The sequence below is a fragment of the Etheostoma spectabile genome, chromosome 2 (assembly GCF_008692095.1).
Source record: "Etheostoma spectabile isolate EspeVRDwgs_2016 chromosome 2, UIUC_Espe_1.0, whole genome shotgun sequence".
NCBI classification, from domain to species: Eukaryota; Metazoa; Chordata; class Actinopteri; order Perciformes; family Percidae; genus Etheostoma; species Etheostoma spectabile.
This window is the reverse complement of record NC_045734.1, coordinates 8,364,890-8,386,667: the sequence shown is the minus strand read 5'-3', so window position 1 is coordinate 8,386,667 and position 21,778 is coordinate 8,364,890. Positions and strand designations below refer to the sequence as shown.

The window sequence follows — 21,778 nt, the reverse complement described above, 5'->3', positions numbered from 1 at the left end:
GGGGGGGTGTATGTAGGACCAGCACGCAGGGTTGTAGTTTGCTAATGAGGGCATTTAGGGATGGGGGCGCTGGTGGTTGCTGCTGCTGCTATTCAGCAAAGGATTTCCAACTTCCTGTGAGGCACCAGTGCTGCTACTAATGCAGTTTGAACTATTCAAACACACACAAAGGAAATTAGAGTGTAATCAGGACCAGCAGGCCCACAAGGTGTTGGCTCCGTACTGCCACACAAAGACAAACAGGTCATTTATAGTCTGGGTTTTAATTGGACAGTCAGTAATAGCTAAGTCCCATCTTATGTGACTTTTGTTGTTGTTCAAGACTTCTTTATTTGTATATTAACAGTTAAGTGTACATCTGAATGGTTCTGCAGCCTGTTGCATAAACTCACCACTTTGTACAGTCTCTATTTACTCTCTGTAAGGACTATAATCCACAAATATTGCTGCAGAAAGTGACATTTCCCCTGCTGTGGTGTATCATTCAGGTGACAAGCTGCAGAAAGACACTACCGCCTTGTTACAGAAAGGAAGACACATTTCAATGGACTTAAAAGGTAATGTATGCCAGAAGCGACCGATCTCAACTAACTCTTCGTCGACACCACATTGCTTTGTTCCAAATGCATCTCATACAATTAAAGCGTTAATGTATCCATCAGTTTTAGACTTCTCACCATTTATCCATTACTAGCATCATTCGCAAACTATTTAGGCTTATCTCAGTTGCACTCATCTTGACTGCAACATGTCAGGTGTTGCAGGTCGCTCGATATTGCTCTTGAACTAGCTAACATACATTGCAAAGCATGTTTTTAATTAATAATGCATGTCAATAATTCAACTTGTTGTTTTTTCCCTATGGTGAAGATGGCTTAATAACAGTTAAAGCCTAAATGATGTAAAAAGTAACAAATGTCTCCGGAAAGCCTCCAGATTCTGTGGTACTAAACACCGACTGTAAGCACCGGCAGTTGCCATCACCAGTGAATGTCAGGTTCATCATAAATGTCCAATGAGCTCTTGCTGTAAACATCAGAGAATATTTTTCTCTGACATTAGTTCATACCATTTATTTTAACGTTTCAGCCATGACAGCAGTTAAGTTAAGACTTACATCTGGTCGGGGGTGGTGCACATTTAAGTTCCACCTTAACTCTAGGGACATTTAAACATTTTAACCTAGCTGGTGCAACAGCCTGCTGGAATGGGAGACTCACCTTGCAGTGTTTGCAGACACTGGCCCGTCTTGATGTCCCAGATCTTTACAGTGGAGTCAGCGTTGCCTGAGACCAGGATGTTGTCTTTGAGCTCCATGCCGCTGGTGAGGGACTGATGCCCCGTTAGCGTGTGGATGCAGTTGCCCGTCTCCACGTCCCAGACCCTTATAGACGTGTCCAATGAGCCGCTCACCACGTGGATCCCATCAAACTACAAGGCAGAGAGAATCAAAAGTTCAGCTTGACATTTTTTTATTTCTTCTGAAAGCAGACTTAATGTTGATGAAATTCATTTTAAACTGGCTGATAATCACGTTGCTGCTTCAAGATAATAGCAACCGTCACCTTAACTTGATACCTATACAGCATACCTTCTTTCTATTAACAAACTTAATATTAAACTCTTTGAAATTAATCAATTTCATTGATCCGTTAAACTTTGCATCATATTCCCATGTCCAATAGTAGAGCACCAACACTTTTAAAAGCCTAACGATGCAGTGTGCTACAAAAAAAACAATCTATCTGTGCAATAAACAGCCTCCTCGCTGAGGGTGATGGCACCAACTAAAAGAGCACTGTAATCACACAGAGTGGGTGAGAGGACACACACACACACACACACACACACACACACACACACACACACACACACACACACACACACACACACACACACACACACACACACACACACACACACACACACACACACACACACACACACACACACACACACACACACACACACACACACACACACACACACTTTGGTTGTGAAAAAGAAAACTCAGCTTTGACAGATAGTCTAGCTAGCTGTCTAGATTTACCCTGCAGGAGCTGTTAACCATAGTCCTCAGAAATCCACCGGAGTTTAGAATGCCAACACATAGAAAGAGGAAGGTGATGGACATCCGAAAAGAGTGACATCCGGCGGAATTTCCGGCAGAATAAGAGCAATCCGGGAAGTGGAACATCATAGACTAACGTTAGACTAACGTTATTTCCCGCTTATTCTAAACAGCATGAAACACAACATACTCTGAAACACGCTTTTGTTATTGTGAGCAGATATAAATAAAACCAAGTAATACTAATCCCTAAAACATTTTTTGACAGTTTGTGATGCTACAGTGACTTGCCATTTACAGAGTTGATTGCTTTTCATGGATGGTGCAATAGTTTCCTAGAAACCAGTTTACAGTCTTCACTAGATAAAGACTTTATATTATCTATATATTTTTTTATAGCGGACAGACGAGAAAGGGGGAAAGAGATGGGGGATGACACAGCAGAGGGCCGCAGGCTGGACTCTAACATGGGGCGAGCGCACCAACTGAGTGAGCTATAGGCCGCCCCGATAAGATTAACTTTTAATGGTGCAACCCCCATTTTTTTGTGTGTTTTTTTTAAATCAAATAAATTATTTAATTTAAATTTAACCAGCTACTTTAGACCTTAGAGAGAACATAACTGGATTGATGAATAGATAGTGCAACCCAATCCTGCAGTATTTCTAATGCAGATGGTACATGTCCAGCCTTGAATTTGATCTTGAACTGGGGAAAATGCATTTGATGTACATTACAAATGCAGAAAAAACAACACACACGCATATTTCTGACCGAATACTCATTTACTGCATCTGAAGCTGCTCACCTGTAATGAATACACTCTGTTGGTGTGGCCCTGCAGCGTGTGGAGGCAGGTCTCCGTTTCGGGGTCCCACACTTTGACCATGAAGTCATAGGCACCGCTGACCACCCGTCGCCCATCATACTGGACGCAGCGCACCGCCGCCACGTGGCCCATGAGGACGTGTAAACACTGACCTGTCTCAATGTCCCAGACGCGCAGCGTGGCGTCACGAGAGCCACTGACTACCCTGAGACAAAACCAGAAAAACACAAAAAGTCAGGTACGTGTGGTAATACGTGTGTTGTATGTTGAGCTTCAACTTCCCAAAGGAGGAACATCTCCCACAAGTTTTAAAAAATTAAATTTGATAACCGACAAGTTCATTCATACTGTGGCAGCTGTATTAACAGAATAATGAGATAATGAGGTATGAACATTATCCGTGACTCCTCTGACATCTAGTAACCTACAGCATCACATTCATGTTCATACTTGAAAGTACAAAAACATCCATCCATTTAACTCAACAGCCCTCCAGCAATGTCTTCACCCAGATGAAAAAAAGAGATATAAGTTATAGAATAGGAAACTCCCTTTAGGGAAGATTGTTGGTCGAGCTGTACATTTTTTCAGATTATAACAGTTTGTCCCAAGGGGATATTATTTAAGGTTATTATTAAAAAAACGAGAAAGGGAGGATAAAAGTATTCAAATCTGGTCACTGATTGGCAAAGCTTTCTTTAATTTCCATCAGATTCCTGATACTTTGCTAAAGACTGAAACTTTCCTCCCTATTATCTCTATTCACAAAAACATGCTGTGACTACACACAGAACACACTCTTTATTTATAAAATGCCTTACGGTGTTACATAGATGGAAATCACCAACATGTTATTCACTGTCTGCTTGCAGCTCACAGCATTTCCACTGAGTGCGTAATCAAATGCTACACAAAAACCTTGGTGGGCCCTAAGGCCATAAGAGCACTTTGAGTCTCTGGAGTGTAATACTGAGTGAATGAGAGAGCAGCAGTTCACTTAAGATGGCTCACAGGGTCTATTTAATCACTATGAGGCCGCATGCTCACTTTCATAGATATTGTCCTCTTTGAGTGTTGCAGAGATGCTCTTTTTACTTGGTGCAAGTGCTGTTAAATCAGGCATTATGGTTCTAATAATTACAGAGCTTATGGGCACATTAAAGGAATTGTCCAAATCCTTATTTGGTTTCTTGCTGAGAGTTAGATGAGAAGACATAACATAACGCGTTATTTGGTTAGCTTTAGAGGCACCGTCAATGGATTTTATTACCTTTGAACAGAGCCAGGCTAACGGTTTTCTCATGCTTCCAGTCTTTATGCTAAGCTAACTGTCTGATGGCTTTAGCTTCATATTTACCATACAGACATGAGAGGGGCATCGATCTTCTTATCCAAGTTTGGGGAAGAAAGCGAATAAGTGGATTTCACAAAGTATATTAACTATTCCTTTAAGAGAAATAGAATGTTAACAATTAAATTTTTAGATGTATGAAGTGGTTTACTATAAAATTATTTGTAAAGCTCAATAAGTGTCATATTTAATGGATTTATTTAGGGCTGGAACTTAATTATCATTATCAGATTCTCAGAAAACAGTGAATAATCCCACTATTCTGAAGCTCAAAATTACATCTTCAAAGTTCTTTTTCTGTGTGACCAACAATGCAAACCCCCAAGATATTCAGTTTAATACCACGTAAGACAAAGAGCAGCAAATCCTCAGACACATGAGAAACTGGAACTAAGAAGTGTTGTTAAAGCTGTTAAATTAATAGTCAATCAACTCTTCAATTAATCAAATTTTTCAGCTCTAGATGTATTAGTTACATTTTCATATTATCAAAAGCACTAAAGTGCCAAAAGACACTACAAAAGAGTTTTTTTTTATTTTTATTTTACACTTGATGAAGCTCAACAATGAGATTGCTCCATACCTTTTCTCATGTAGGTGCATGCAGCGCACTGTTGAGGTATGCCCATAGAGGGTGTGGATACATTCTCCTGTCTCTGCGTTCCAGACCTTGAGTGTGCGATCAGTGGAGCCGCTGATAATGATGTTGTCTCGCATCTGGGATGACCACACGCCCCCTGTGTGGCCCACCAATGTGCGCAGACACTGACAAGATCACAAAAGAAGAAGAAGAGTCTCGATCAGTATGGTTCTCACTGCTACCGTAACTTTTGGATGTTAAAAAAACTTTCAAAGACATTTAGGGTGATTTCATTCATATATTTCACATTTGACTATAAGAACTCAGAAAAATCATATATGCAGATTCCCCCCACGGTTATCTCAGATTGCCTTCAGGGGGAAAAAAAGACAAGTGCAACGACATTTCTGACCTGAGTCATTCCCTACCTGCTGGGCTGTGCTGGGACTTTTATAATTGCTTTTACTTATCTGCTGGAAAAGCGGACTAGTCATTCTCTTTGCAGAAAGGTCTGACGACTGTCTTCAATTGAAAATTGCACCCATTTATCCTCATTAGGGATGGTAGTTTAGCTATTGATTACAGCAGTTCTGGAAATATTTCTGATCAATTGAATTTGTGCCTCCACAATTTTCTAATTTGTTCCTCGATTTAATTATCCTAAATGTATTCAATTAGAATCCTTTGGGGAAAGGAGCAAACTGTGGAAGAGGTCGGTCGCGAGTTCTGTGGTTATAATCGGGTTCAGAGTAGAGCGTGTCAATGAAGTGTTCAACATGTGACCCCCTGACTGCAGCTGATAAGCCGCAGAGCAGTGAATGGCGGCGCAGGGCGAGAGGTTTTTATTGCAGTGAGTGAGAGAGGAAGATGATGCCGCAGCCTGTCTTCCCCCTCTCCTGTGATAAAGAGAATCACTTCGTTAACTGTGGGCCAATGGGGCATGACCTGACAATCAACCTCACTACAGTGGTAAAAGTCTCTCTTGTTTTATCACCACGCTCCTTTTTTTAGCTTCATACAGCAGTGACATGAATAATACTACAGCTGCAAAAACATCTGGCAGAATAACAATTTATTGCATTTAAAAGATAGCAGACACATGGCTAATTTGAGGAATATTGTGGTATATTATTAGGATTATTTACAACGTTCTGACTGTCTAACATGCATCTTAAACCACATTTGTAATACATATTGCTTTTCTTCTCTAACACCTAAACACAGGCCGGCAGTTTATTGTAATCATACTCTCATAGATGCAAGATTATTTGCGTGAATCAAAGCCAGTGGTCGAGGTTCCAAGAACAAGAATCACAGTGTGTGAATAGAGCCTACTCAAACACTGCGTGGGAAGAGAGAATACCTGAAACGAAGGGCTTAAGCGTCTTTATCGGTCTATAAAACAAACATAAAATGAGGCCGTCCCTGAGAGTGAAAGAAGATTTGCATTCTTTTAATGAACCTTTCTTTAAACACATGGCAGCTTTCATACTGTGCTTAACATTTGCATTACATATTCTATTCATAAAAAAAAAAAAACAGTGTAAGGGTATTCATTATAGCAGCCCTAATACTCCATACCATGGCAGTTATTTACTGTAGTTTAAAAAAGCCACATTCTTTGCCTTAGCAGGACATATCAGAAAACAGAGATTAACAAGGCTAAAGCTCATAAAGCTAATTATTTGAAAAGGTTAAAATAAACTACCACAGGTCAATAAATCTAATTATAGACTGATGCTGCATGATTAAAAGATTACCCTACAGGCTACAGTTGAATCGACATTCAGCATGCTTATGACTAGCCATGTGTGGCTATTATTTTCTGTTTTGCTCTGATCATATGTCTGATAAATAGCCTAAAGTAATGAACTTGGTGAAGAGTTATTTCTGCTGGGATACTTAGGCCAACTGAGCCACCAAGATCTGATGTTGTGTCACGTATGCAAAGATACACCGTTTCCACCCCAGAATTATCGTGGAGACAAACTCACAGCTTCCGTTGTGCAGTCAGTTCATTAATTTAAAAGGATACTTTGTTACATTTTAATCCAGCTCTGTGTCATCTTTGTGTGGGCAGTGTGTTTACATGAACAGTGTTAAGCTTCCCTCTGTGGCGCCAAAGCACAGTTTGGAGGAGCCAAGGTCTGCCGAGATTATATCAACGGGCCTTCATAACGCATTTCGTGTAAACTGGCAGATATCAAGAGACCTCCGCTGCTCAGTCACAGAGGGAAGCCAGACGGCATTTATCAGCACACAATACCCACACTTCCATGACACAAAGCTGGATTTAAATCAGCAAATTATCTCTTTAATTTGACAAGTAATAATTTACCTGTATTCAATAATCTTACATTTACAGCTCAAAAAACAATCTCTAATCTCTGTTTGTTACAAAAAAAAGAGGAGGTAATCTGGGTATCCATGCAGCTAAAGCATCTGGCAAAGGACACCTCTCCCTGGGTATGATAGCAGTCCATAGAGGTCTGCCATCTTAGATCGGCCTGACAGCTGAGACTGCTGCTGACATATGCCACCAAGGACATGCGGTGCTCTGTTAAGCACCTGGCAGCTACCTTCGAATCGCTGAGATGGGTGCAACTGTTTGTATTTGGAAGATTGACATCTTTCACTGAAACTGGAAGACATGCAGAGACAAGGGTCCATCAGGTAAAGACAGAGCCTTCAAGTGTCGTCTAAGCATCTGCTGCTACAGCAAGAAAACAAGCTTTTGGAAATTTCTTCCAGACTGCAAATCCGAACTACAAATGCAAGCTCCAACAGATCCATTTTACATGTTTAATCTCTAATGCAATACTTTCGACACAATCAAATCCCCATTCTCTTACCTGATTGCTAAGCAACGGCCCAGGGCTTTCAGAGCTGTGGAGGCATTTGCATATGTGCTCATATTATAATTCTGATTGCCTCATAGCAAGGGTCCAATTTGCTTTGTTTTATATAACAAGAGAAATCAAGGGGAAGACAAAACTGGCAGCAAAGATGAAACATTAGCAGATATCTTAGAGCTTTGGCAATCCTGCACTGATGAGTATCTGTTGAAACATTTAAAATGAAGCCATGTCCATGCAAATAACCCCGTCAATATGATATATATGGACACTTTGGTTTCTGTGTTAAAAATGGCCAACGATTTTGAAAAATACATGATCCACAATCATATGTACACACACACACACACACACACACATGCACACGCACCAAAACATATTTAACAAAATATCTTTGTTTGTTACAATCTTCGTCAGCCTCATAACTGAAGCTTTATTTAGAGATGTGCTCTGTGTGGAGAAAACAGAAGATAACCGGACGCAGCAAACTGATGTAACACAACTTGATTCACCCCGCAATGTCCCATCACAGGAGGAATCTTTTTCATCGCTCTAAATTGAACACAAGGTTTCTGAGGAAAGGCAGCACAAGTGGCCAAGAAGAAGTTTTAACGCTGCTCTACCTCTGGCACAACTTGTCTATGGTGTGACCAATTTCTTTTTCCGTCTCATCAATTTAAATCCTCTACCTGCAGTGCAAGCTGTCAGAGCTGCATTTCAAATCTCTCCTCTGAAGAAGGACAGAATTAACTGTTGATCTCCGTGAGTTTGAGCTAGTTTACCCTTATCAATCTATAATCGTCCAACAAACTCATTTTAGCAGGGACTACTTTTCTCCTGATGAATGAAAAACAACTCTTTTTTTAGAGCATGTAGAAAAGACAAGAAAACCACATCTTCAGTCTAATGGTGACACGCTTCAAAAGCAGAGCGTTTAAAGACTAACATCCAAGCTCTTCCATCTCTGGTCATCGTGCTGCTATCTCTGATTGATCCTGAGTAAGGCCTATGTTCTGGTGTTGATGGCTTAGCTGTGGAAGGGTACCCTGAACTTTCTCAGAAGTCCGAGGATTAATGTAAGATGTAAAAGATGCACCAAGGTCAAACAAATCACTTTTAAATGAAAGATTATAGAGTAGATTCCATATGCAAAAAGGAAGGAACAGATATCGGCACATGGATTGGGAGCCACAAGAGACATTCATCCTAGGGCCATCTCAAACTGTGTAACACCCTGAGATCACTGATAGCCACTTTACACGCCGTAATCTCATGGGGACAAGCTGATGGTGAGAAAAAACAGGCAATCAGGTCCTCAAATACGCTGGCAGGGACTATATAAAGAATGTTGACAGCAGAGGAAAAACAAATGCAGGTACTGATAATACCCTTGTATTTTTACTTTACGGTTTTACTGGCACCAACGGCCACTACACCCAAAATGGCTGACGAGGCTTAATTGGCCATTCCTCTCCAGTAGTGTTGGGCATCGTCTGGATTTTAACGATTATGATTTAATTTCCAATTCCGGTTCTTATCGATTCTCGATTCCGATTCTTTGAGGGGTGGAGTTGAAGTGGGTCACTTGCATATTTCACAAATAAGAGGAACGTTTTATTTTCGATTCAATGGGGGGTTGCCGTTTTACAGGGCTTTTTCAATGTAAAATAAAGCCACACTAGAGTGCTGCTTACTGCGCTCCATGGCTGCAAAACAACAAGCCTCTGGCTGCTTACGTAAATCAAAACTTGCACATATTAAATTGGGAAGCGATGATCGGATTTGAAACCATAATCCTCCAAACGATTCCAATTAAGAAACAATTCTACTGGAATGGTAATTTTTGAAATGATTCCAAGTAGGAATCGGTTCTTGATGCCCAACCCTACTCTCCAGTGAGAGATTCTCTCCCTGGTGTTGAGAGCTAAGGAAGCAAAGAGATGAAATCCACAAAGGGGGGTTGTGCTCTGAATAAAGTACCCAAACAGAAACGGATTTAGGATCATCTCTTCTTCATGACTAATGTAAACAAACAAATCAGAGGTGGATTAGCGTTGTACAAACCACAGACAATGTACTGTGCGTCTGTGATGCCGGTCTGAATGCAGGGTGGTTTCACAAGAAGCAGTTGAGCCTGCTGGCAATGTGACTCAGCGCAGATTTCTACCACCAATATGGAGCCCATGCAGCTGTAACACACAACCTTTCATCCAGATGTTAGTCTTTGGTTGAAGGAGAGCCAAATTGTGCTCCATGCCTATCGGATGACTTTGGCGAGATCAGTCCAGATCAGCAAATGCTGGGACTGATGATCACCAGTTGGCTGAATGCCAACTATCCTATCTGTTGGGCCAAGTCTTTAAAGCAATAAAAAGCAACAGAAACCTACTGCAGTGTGATCATGCAGCAAATCAACTTCTCTGAAGGGTCTTCTTTGAATGCATTTTTATTTTTGTTCACAGCCCAAACTAACTAATTTATTTAGCAAAGTAAATGTAAAAAGAATAGAGTGGAAAAGACAAATATTCAACAGTTCATAGATTTGTTTTGTGAAAATAATTTAAAAAAAAAATGGAGTCCACCATCGAGGCATGAAAGCGCTGCGATTCACAACCATCTGAGTCTCTCCAACGCCAGAGTACAAGCACTGCTTTCCTTTTTTAATACACAGTGTAAAGCTGCAGCCAAGGCCTGTGTGGCTGCACCAGCTTCAGCTATGCATACTAACAACTCTTGCGGACATGTGCTGTGTAACAAGTCTACAAAACAGAAAAATTTAAAAGGACACACTAGACAAAGATAGATCGAAGATGCAGATAAGTGTCAGATAGGAAAGCGATTTTGATGTAAAACACGCTACTTAAAATGACAGGAAGTCTTATAAATAATTAAGACATGTCCGAATCAACAAGTCTGAAAAATTAATGAAGTTCATTCAACTTGAACTGCATGCTTTGCATCCATTAACATCTGACAAAAGTGCAGAAGAAAAGGAAGCTATTAAGATAAAAGGAGAAAACAGGAAATAGAAAAGCAGTTAACCCATACCTTTCCTGTGATGGCCGACCAAACTTTTAGCGTGTTGTCGTCAGAGCCGCTGACAATGCGGTTGCCACAGAACTGGAGGCAGGTGATCACATGGTCATCGTGACCTTTCAACACCTTAAGATGGATAGATAAAGAGAGATGCAATGAGAAGGACATGGAGGGCAGGGGGGGATGCAGAATGACACAGCAAGATTTGAGGCTGACAATGACACGTCTCTGGTGCTTTGTATATCAAAGAAGAGATGAAAGGGAAATGTCACCAAGTGTAGGTGCAGGTGTACACAGCTCTTTAAGCAGTGTGTGTGTGTGTCATACTATGTCACAGCACTGCTAGCTCAGCAAACAACAGATTCAAAAGGGTATGAAAAGCACAATAACCAAATTTACATCAGGCCTAAAACTACCCGTGGCTGTTTCGAAAAGAGCAAAAGCATACACCCATTAAGGATCAGCTCTAGCACGCTGGTCATGCTTTATGGAAAAAGACAAATAGAGTCCTCCTTTGCTGCAGCTCAATTATTATTCAACAAGAATACTGCAGAGTCCTGACCTATCACTAACTTTCCATCTACTTTCTGTGACTCAAAGCCATTAGATATCTATAAGAGAAGCTACCTGGGGAATGTAAGTTTAAAGGAAAAGCTACCTTGGGTGATTTGAGGTCCCCTCTCCTCCAGTTGGTGTCTATTCTGTGCTGCCTGATGTAGGCACTCTTCCAGGGGCTATGAGTGAAGCCAGGCTTGACGATTTTCCTCTTCTTGAGGGGCAGAGGCTCATCGATGCCTGTGAGGATAGAGATAAATGCAGATTGGACTAACAGGCCCCTGAAAGTTTATTTTAAAAACAGGTATAACAGCATATTTAAGCACAGTTTTGCCCACAGCAGTAGCTCCAGACTGCATTTTCTTTCTGTCTGCATCTGGTGAAAAGACTTAAGACTCACCTTCTTCCCTGCATTTCTCCCTCCACAGCAGGTTGTCTTCTGCCAGGATGCGCCAGTAGCGACACGTCTGGGCTGCTTGGAGTAGGTCCTTCGGTTCCAGGAATGACAGCACATACAAAGCCAGCTGTTGAAAGACGAGAACGAGGAATGTTAGGTGTAAATGGAAAAGGATACACAAAAAAGCACCAATTATTCACTGCTGCGGGTGTACACCGTACAAGCACCTTATAGAAGAGTTTAAGTTTGAAATAACAAAACCCCAATGACAAAAAGAAACAGCTGAGAAAACACACTTGCCAAGTAAACTGTGCACAATATTAACATTATTAACCTAACTGACAGGGCAGACAATGGTATTACCATAGAATTGAGTCAACATTTCTATTAAAGGCAAATAAAAAATACACAATAGGAGATTGACACAGCCGGTAATATTGCCGGGGCTACAGTTCGTTAAACCAAAGCTGGCCTAAAAAGACACAAAACCTGGTATAGCGAGTATAAATCTGGACCCCTGAGCAATGGGGGTGGGTGGGGGGGAGAATGTTCTGCTACTTTTTCAAACATGTACAACAGGTGTATATTTAGACAATGTATGTTGCAAATATTAAATAATGCGGTGGACCAACCATTAAAGCAATATCTGGTCCTCTGTGTCATCATCATAAAAACTAAGGATTATGGGTTCATTTTGTAACCCGTTGTGCAAATATTGTTCTATTATATTACAATAATCCGAGATGATAATGACCCACGGCACACTGTGTGACAAAATTCAAAAGAGGTGTCATGAACAACAGGAATACAGAGGGCTGGTGTCACAAAGACATTTTAAACTGGATTGTAAAGTTAGGCCAGTCCCAATTTTGTCATCATAATTTTCATCTACAATTAACCCGCCCCATTATTTTCTTGATAAGTTGTTTTAAATTTCTCAGCCGGAGGTGATGTATTCGTTGCTTGTTTTGTTTGACCTAATGTCTAAAACCCAAAGATATTGAATTTACCATCATTTACAATAAAGGATCCTGTCATCAATAAATCCTCACATTTGAGAAGCTGGAACCAGATAATAAGTTGGGCAATTTTTTTGCCAAACGATTAATTAATTAAATAAATCAATACTATTTTTACCAAATACGTATTTTTTTGTATCATTATACTCTTTGCTGCATATTCTCTGTGAATCACCCCAGTAACTGTTGAATGTTGTTTAGTCTTCTGGAGCAAACAGAGCTGAGAGGCTTGACACTGCCATGTTTTTTTACCCAGAATTCCTTGCAAATTAGTCCAGTTAAGATTGTCAAGAGCTACTTGGTACGTCCATATGAAATCAGACTTTTTGTTAGATTTAGGCCATAGTCAAAGTCTATCTTAGTCAAATTGGGCCCCTTATCTGAATCTCACTGTACCTTTGTGGAAAATATGGAGAGGTTTTGTTGTCAAATATCCAACTTCACACAGTTCAAAACTTCTTTGACAACATTTCAAAGAGGACTGAGGGTCACCATGAAGGACATAAGGCTTTTATGTTGTTTGGTCTACCTGCTGAAGGTATTCCAGTATCAAAGTTTAGTTTTAGGGATATTTCAAATCACTTGTCCCAGACAAAATCCACAAACCTTGACATACCTAAATCACCTTTAAAGCCTGTCTAAGCCTGTAGTCATTATTGGGCTACAGGATATTTCAAAAGTTTTATGAATGGACCTCGAGCGATTGCTTTTTTAAGCCCAACACACCGCCTTCTGCAGATTCTCTAGGTGGTTTCAATTTCAACTGTATCTATAGTGCGGCCACAGGGATTGTCCTGTTAAAATTTCTTGACAGCCCTTCAATATATTTCCAGCAGCTCTGGCAGAGAGGGCAGACAGGATTATCAAAAGAAGGAACAGGATATAAAAAAGGAGAAACAGAAGAAGAATGAAAAGAGCGGGCTGATGTCCTGGTGAGAACACACATGATAGTGTTCTGTATCTGGCTTTAGAGCAAGTGGTGCTGACACCTTTAAACCTTGCAGCCTACGCCACCAGCCCCCTCCTTTCATCCCAACACCTGCCAGAGACAGAGAAGTTGAGTATTTGATCAGCTACAACAGATGCGGTGGATTGAGGTTGTTTTGCAAGAATCCCTTATGTGATCTTATCGTCACCGTGGCACTTTAGATTGTTTGTATTGTCAGTTTTGATGCAGAGCAGGAACAAGACACCCCACTACGGATGTTGTTAGATGATCTGAAGGAAGACGGCGACAGGATTACAGCTGTAGAGGAAGCCTTGTCTCGGTCACGTTTTGCACATTCACAAAACAATTTCTATTACAAGGGATTTCCATGGGAGTTCAGACAGGTCAAACGGAAGAGGAAAAGGAGGACAAGGACTTAAGATTAAGTTGTGTACTGATAACAGAAAAAGGGGTATTCAGGAACTCACCTCTTTGGGCAGCAGGGAGATAAAGTCGCGCTGAAACTGCGGCTCGATCACCTGCATCATATGCTTGACTTGTGTGGGCTCACAGCTGTCTATCAACTCATCCAGCGCCAGCAGCTTCTCTGGGCCAGTCCAGCTCTGGAACACAGAGGAACTGGTTTAACAAAAATGGCATCCTCTACATTACATTCATTTAGCAGATCCTTCTGTCTAAAGTGACTAAACACAGATTGGAAGTAAAGCTACACTACACACTTAAAAATTCAACTGCAAGTCTCAATGCACAACAGATGAAAGCACAGGAATAGTCTTAACTCATGAAAAAAACTAATGAAAAAACAATTGAAAAGAGAATCTGTGGAGTCAACTCAAGGCTAAACATTATGAGCATCACTAACAAAGGCAGTTGGTTTCAATGGGGAGAAGGTGTAGCCATTAAAAAAAAAATACTGAGCTGCACGGGTCGGCAGCCATGTTAAGATGTGTCTGACCTTCATCAACATTCATAATGTTATTTTTCAAAACGCTAAAGTTCCCAGTTGACATCCATGAGATTTTGCACCGCTTGCTTTTCAGGAGCACCATGTTCACCTACTTTACAATTTCAAACACAGCATAACATTCCTATATTTCCTCTTGTATCAAGTTGTGTTTACTGACTCTGCAATTTCTTATTTATGTCCTTAATCATGTACTTTTACACTTTCTGCAGTACAACATTATAGGGACTGACTTGTACAGCGGTGTATAGAATTGGCTTTTATTGCTTTTCATTTTACTGCAGTCTTTACCGTCTGTGTTCTCTCTGTACTGTCCTCTATAGAGGTTCCTAAAATAAAAAAGGGAAAAACATGTTTGGCTATCACAGGTGGTGATATACTGTTAGCAGAATATTCATTAAACCTCAGTATTTGGATTGCCACACCCGACACAGCTGTAAATGTTGTTAACTGAAAAACATAGCAGGGGGGCGTTATGGGCTGATTGTGCCAATTTATTGTGGTCAAACTAGCCGCCTAATTGTGCTTGCATACGCTCTTATTTTACGTTGATTGGAGCGCCTTGGAAACGTATTTCATTGTGCAGTGTGTCTGTAACACGTTAATCTTGCCTACGTGCCTTCCACAGCAGCACAGACTTGCTCGAGGCACCTGCCTATTTCTAGCAGCCAACAGAGGAAAATGTGAACATGAGGAACCCTGCTCTATCAACTACATTATTAGAACTCTGTAGGGTTATTTCTTCTGCTTGAACATTCAGTTGTTTAACGTTGGCTGATAACTAGCACTGCACCGTATGTTGGACCCAACAGCTGTAGCTGTTTTTCTCTATGGAGTGATGAAGTCTAACAATGATTACAGGTTACAAGGCAGGAAGGAAAATCTGGCACACGCAAACCACCTGTAATTTGGCAGCTAAAAGCTTTAGCCAGAGGTGCTGGTTCTAGAGATAATCAGGGGGTTCAGAGACATCCTGAGACATGAGTGGCATCTATCGGCTCATCTAACTTCCACGAAAAGTGCGAATAAGGGTATTCTCCAAAACTGTATCTAAACCTTTAATGTAAGACGTGACCTTGCCACGACCACTCTTCCCTCCCTAATAGTAGCAACAGGCTAGGACTGGACTGGGGAATGTACAGAATGTAAGTTTGAGGTTTAGCTGTCTGAACTGTCAAATGAAAGACATTAGACTGCAGCAGGTCAGGCTTGAAGACTAATATACGTAAAATAAACACTGAGGTGTCACAGGTTTGCCCAGCTATTCAAACATAATGAGTTTAAGCTCTCTAAGGTAATGAAGTCCATGGCAACCTATTATATAGGAAATCATAGAGACCCCATCAAGGCTAATACGTTTAAATGACATCCTATTTTTCATGAAGTCTGGAATCATTAGAGCTTAAGTCTAAGATGAAACATATGGCTCTATTATGTTGCATCTGTACCGACAATGATAATATAGAAAAATTAATATAGAAATAGGGTATAATAAAGTATTACATTTAGGTCTTTATTTAGGTCTGGCTATGTTCTCTACAAAGAGTATTCACTGAAGTGGTCGAAACAAGATACAATTAGTGCGTAGAACGTTGTCTATTCTTGCTAATCACGGACACAAAATGACCTTGTAAGAGATCCAAAATCTGCATTATTGTCCCTGGATAATGCAGTAAAGATACACAAGAAGGTAACAATAGGCTTAGATTATACCGCAGTGACTTTAACGTCTTAATAGCAGAGGACCATAGAAGACATGTGTTCAACTTTTAGTACAGACTGTAAGTCTACAGTAGAAACGTAACTCTGCTTTAAAGTCTGAACAGGTACGGCTAATTCCAATTCCACGCTACAGTGGCTATGGTAATGTGGTGGGCCAGAACAACAAGGCAGCAATTATCTCTTAGACTAAGTGAACAATGATTGGGCACAACATCTGCTTTTTGATGAGCTTTTGCTGGAGGGGCCCATGGGGGGGAAAAGAAAAAGGGACAAAGAAGAAAACTCCGCTGTACTCACCTGAAATGTTCGGAGCCATTCTTGGAGACCCGTGGGTGGCTGGATTGAGGTGATACGCCGTCTCTGCTGCCCCTGACCATTGGCTGTTCTGATGTGGCCAAATGTGGTGGGTGTGGCTGGACAAGGGACAATTCCTGTCGGGCTGCAATTTAAAAAAAGGAAAAAGAAACCCTTAGAAGCTAATAATAATAATAATAATAATAATAATAATAATAATAATATGATGATGATGATGACATCTTCACAGGCAAATGACCAACAGACATTAGAGAGACGCCATAAAAGCACTGCTTTTCACAAGAAGTTTTACAAAAAAAATAGAAGCATTAGGAATACATTACAGATATTTAAAGTATACACTTTTAATGAGAACAACAAACTCGATATCACGGCATTTTTTTGTTCACGGATTGATTTTGCTGCAACCTTCTTAGATTTGTTAACCACAAATTATTCTGTAATGGACAAAAACATGAACGACGGGTCCCTGTTACAGCAAATAATGCTAAGTTAAATATTTAAAGCTGCACTAAAAGCATTTTTGCCCATCACTGATTCGATTTAGCAATTACAGAAATACAAAAAAAAGTATTAAAGCTTAGTGAGATCTGATGAGTTTAAGAAAGCTTAAAGGAAGTGCATTCTGCTAGGCAAAAAAAAAAAGTGATTTCATTTTACATTATGCTAAAGGTTAAATCTTGTTTATTATGAGAGTATGTAACAGTAATACAGCTCCTGTGGGAACTGAAGAATAGAAATTACTTCTGAGCTGTGCAAATTTAAAAACTGTATTGTTGTACAGTTCTAGCAAAGAAATCTAAATTTACAACCGTGAACTCATACTTGACCAAAACATTGTGGTTTTAAAAAAAAACCAGGATGTCCTTATTTCCTAATCACACGTTTACTAGTTTTAAACTGAATGTTATCCTGTTGGTCAAAGAAGGAGAAGCAAATGTGACGTGCACTATGGCTAAATCCCCAAAAACTTTAGTAATTAAAAAAAAATTTGACAAAAAATTTGATTTATTTGACAGGGACAGTGCAAGATATATATATATATATATATATATATATATATATATATTTTTTTTTTTTCCAAGATATTTATTTTTCCTTTAAAGACTTCAAAGTATGCACAATCCTACATATTTCTGTCTGAGTCCAGACTCTCCTGTTGTAATAACCTGGATGTGAAAAGCAGAACAGGACTTCAAAGGGCACCCATGTGCCCTTGTAATGTAAGGGCAGCGGGAGGAACCATCCAGCGGGCACCCTCAATACCCCAGATTCTGCTTGCTGACAGCAAAATGAAAAGCTGGGGGTCCATTTCATTATTGATTCATTTTTAATAGGAGGGGAAGCTGAGACGGAGCAAGCTACATGGCAACATTTACAGTCAATTGGCTGTGTTCAGTCTGAATTTTAATGTGGCTACATGTGAACACGTGCATTAAATATTGAGGGCTAGAGAAACATCTGGGGCTGCTGGCTGCATGCTGGATATACAATATGATGGGAAGCATTATTCTGTTTGAAGACACATAGCTTCTTTGTTCATCCCTCTTATTATTTTTTTTCAAGGTAGCATCAATGAATGTGTATAGCAATAAAATAAGGAGATATGGCTAGGAAGGTAGGAAACAAATGCAGGACACTGCAAGGAAACATGGAAGAAGGTGTGTCTCTGTGAAATCTAGGTTTCTTTACCTGGGATACTCAGGGCCTTTACAGGGCTTTTTTCCTGAAGGGAAAGATCGGACCTCTGGGCCATGGTCCAACTTTCTTTTCATCTGAAAAAGAAAGAAGAAAAACATGAGAAACCAACAGAGGATAACACTGGAGGACGCTGAATTATAAAACAAAACTTAATGATTACATTCTTCTGAAAAGTAAATACAAATGTACACCATACAGAATCTGTTGTTGTATAATCCATTATTGTTTCATTCCTTTCTCATAACTTTATTTCAAAAACAGAATCTAAGTCACTTTAATTTTTGATTGAGAAGCCAGTTCTTGAAAAGCAAATTTAAAAAAAAAAGGAAACAGACTTTTATAAAAATGGTTGAAAGCTGAAAATAGCTTTTGCAAGTCAGACTTTGTTAACATTCTGTCTGAAATCCAGCATATTAAAATACAGACACCCACCACAGTATTGCAACAGTTTTATGCAAATAGGAAATTAAACTTTAATACATAGGCTCAAGATTCCAAGCATTAACATGTTCCATAACAAAGCAAAGAAGTAATGACCTATCTGTGGTTGAGGCAGCTCAACATTATGAGATAGCAAGATCGAAAGCAGGTGATTGTTTAACAATGCTGCACTTTATTTGGATAATATTCCATTTTGAAAATCCTTGAGCAACCAGCACGCCATAATATCCAGAGGCACTCGCACATTCCCAACCAAAACTCCAAGTGTACACCATGTTCATGCACACAATATAACCACAAAGTACAACAGGGAGGATACAGGGTGCATTCTTTGGCAGTGACGTTTTCATACTGATACTTGAGAAACAAAAACAGTGCAAGTCAGTTCTTTATTTCTTTCTATCACCTGCTTGTGGACACACCCCCGAGTCCCTGTTACCACCTACCCCAACTGCACAAACAAAGAAGCCTGTGTGAGCCCGTGCAAGCCAACTTTCTTCATCCTATGCCTGCCACTTTCTCTGGCAAGGCCTCTCACCACACATGCAAGTGTTCACCATCTCATCGCCGGTTCCTCATGATTCACAAGCTAACTGAACCTAAGTGTCTTGCCAAAATAAGATATACAATGCAACAGTCTGGCCTTGTTTCTTGATTAATTAAACGCGTTTCATGTTTAAAGCTTAGCAAGATCTGATGATTGTCCTTCAGTTTAAGAATAATAGACTGTTCTCTCAATTCTCGCTCTGGAATTGGCTTAAAACCAGCGATGTAGGACCCACCAGCAGTACCAACAAAATAGTGCAGAATGATTTTTTTGCACTTCCTTTTAGGAACGCTTTGTCTACGGTTCCAGCCGGTTAAGCCACAATGTGTTGCTGTTGCAGAACTTCAATCTATCCTCCTGCAACTGTAGAAACTGATAATGACTTTTAGAAAGCAGAAACCACAGTGAATATAAACTTTTTTTCTCCCCCTTGAGGCAAACTTTTTTTTTTTTTTTTTTTAATGTATTTTTGGAATGTTATTGTAGCATTGGATCTTACACAAGAAAACACCACTGGACATTTAACTTCATACTGTCTGGCTTTACAGTGGCATGATTACACGTCTCTCCTCAAGAAGTGTGTTTTTTGTTTATCACTATAATTTGGCATGTGTGTGTTTGTCCTCTTGGTGTTTTCAGTCTGAGTGGCACATTTTGAGTGTTGAAACCAGCTAGCAAATACATTAAAAAAAAAACAATGATGACCAAGAGAAACAATTCAGAAACGCTAAATAATGACTATGAGCAACTGCACCCATGCATTTGGTATCAATACAGGCTACCTCGGTATTTAATGTGGAGTACAGAATGAATCAATGCACCAAGACAACCAACACAACAACCAAAGCCTGAGTTTAGAGAGGCATGAGTACATGACCAGAACACCAACTTGTACTGCAGGTTAGGGCTCCCCTGGACATTACACTGTGATCTGACCAAAGATTTGTGATCTTTTCCTCACAAGTCAGCTCCTGTGTAAAGCTGCAGGAGGGATTCAATGGTAGTAATTAATTACGGAAATATTAGAGGCACTGGGAAATGTAATCTATGTGGCAAAACAAAGTAAATGCAGTCAAAAACAATTCAAAAGGTTGCAAGTTTTTTGTGTTCCACTTGTCCACATTAAAAATATCTTGCCAACAGCCTTTTGATTGCTAAAGAATAAAAAGGGGGGTTTACAAGATACTCCTGCTTGTTAAGGTCCAGGTCTTAAACCCAACTGCCTTGTTCTTTAAGCGGTGATCTCACTGCAATGGCAGTTCAGTAGCCAAGGAGAGCCTGGGTGTGGGTATGCATGAATTTGGGTGTGTGTGTGTGTGTGTGTTTCAGAGTGGGAGAGAGAAAAGAGGGGGTACTGGCTGCCTTTTCGTGTGTGTGTGTGTGTGTGTGTGTGTGTGTGTGTGTGTGTGTGTGTGTGTGTGTGTGTGTGTGCTCGTGCTCACACACACGCACACACAAACCTCAAACTAAATGCGGGCGTGAAAAAAGCAGCGTGTAACGAGCCTCTTCTTGTGTTTCAGCCTGGGAAAAAGGTAACCAAAGCACGCAGCGTTTGTAAATCACCACTAATCACTCCTCCCCTCCTTCCTCTTGGCTTCTCCCTCCCTATCTGGCCAAAAGCACGACAGATGGATCCACAGAGAGTTAACGATGTTTTAAAGACAGCAATCGCTCTAACATAATGTGTTGATTCATTTCAACGCAGACTACATCCTGTAGCATCAGTCACTTGAAAAATCTTTTCTCATTTTTACAAATACTTTTTCAAGCAGCCATGAAAACAGCTTCATCATGTCAATCAACATCATTTGAGACGCAGCACTGCATTCGAGAACTGGCCTTATTGGAAAGAATTGGCAAGTTGTAGGATTGGTCTACCAAATGGGGAAAATGGGTTTGAATGTCTTCCAAAATAAGTCCGTCTTGGCGTTTCAGTGTCTTTCTGTACCATCAAAGTGCGGCATAAAAATATTCAAGCTCTAGGGGCTGACTTCAAAATCCTGATGTTTCAAGATGAGCACACACACAAAATGGATGAGAATACAAATGGGTCACCGTTTAATTAAATAAACTAGTGCCCATTGATTCAGAATTACATTTTCTCCTATTTATTATGATTAATTGAGTGCAGGCGTCACCACCACATAGACAAAGTGCACAAAGCTACATAGAAAGATCCCCTTACTGCAAGAGTGTCTGATTTGATATGAACACAGCGTAATGGATTCCCTTTCATATTCTCGTTTGTAGTCCCCATTTCCAACTAAATGAGCATCATTTCATGGCTGCCATCCAGCACAATACACCCAACATCCTTGAGGATATTCTCTACCTCACGCAGTCTGACACAGTGACCCATTATCTGTGGTTGGAGCCTGAGGCGTGTGCACAATGTCAGGGAATAGGCTGCTCCAACAGGCAGCAGCAGACTGATCACATGTATGAA

General features: G+C 40.3%; 1 protein-coding gene across 7 annotated transcripts in view; it reads right to left on the bottom strand.

Moving 5' to 3' along the window:
• The window catches only part of fbxw7 (F-box and WD repeat domain containing 7), a 110,374-nt gene that overhangs the window by 3,568 nt on the left and 85,028 nt on the right, over positions 1 to 21,778 (bottom strand). For all 7 annotated transcript variants that reach the window (XM_032528357.1, XM_032528367.1, XM_032528376.1 and 4 more), the window contains 9 exons: positions 18,336 to 18,418; positions 16,626 to 16,767; positions 14,110 to 14,244; positions 11,678 to 11,801; positions 11,381 to 11,517; positions 10,735 to 10,848; positions 4,835 to 5,016; positions 2,880 to 3,105; positions 1,221 to 1,431 (listed from right to left, as the gene is read on the bottom strand). In XM_032528357.1, coding sequence (XP_032384248.1) covers positions 1,221 to 1,431; positions 2,880 to 3,105; positions 4,835 to 5,016; positions 10,735 to 10,848; positions 11,381 to 11,517; positions 11,678 to 11,801; positions 14,110 to 14,244; positions 16,626 to 16,767; positions 18,336 to 18,418 — 1,354 coding nt within the window. The remainder of the gene's footprint in view (positions 1 to 1,220; positions 1,432 to 2,879; positions 3,106 to 4,834; positions 5,017 to 10,734; positions 10,849 to 11,380; positions 11,518 to 11,677; positions 11,802 to 14,109; positions 14,245 to 16,625; positions 16,768 to 18,335; positions 18,419 to 21,778) is intronic.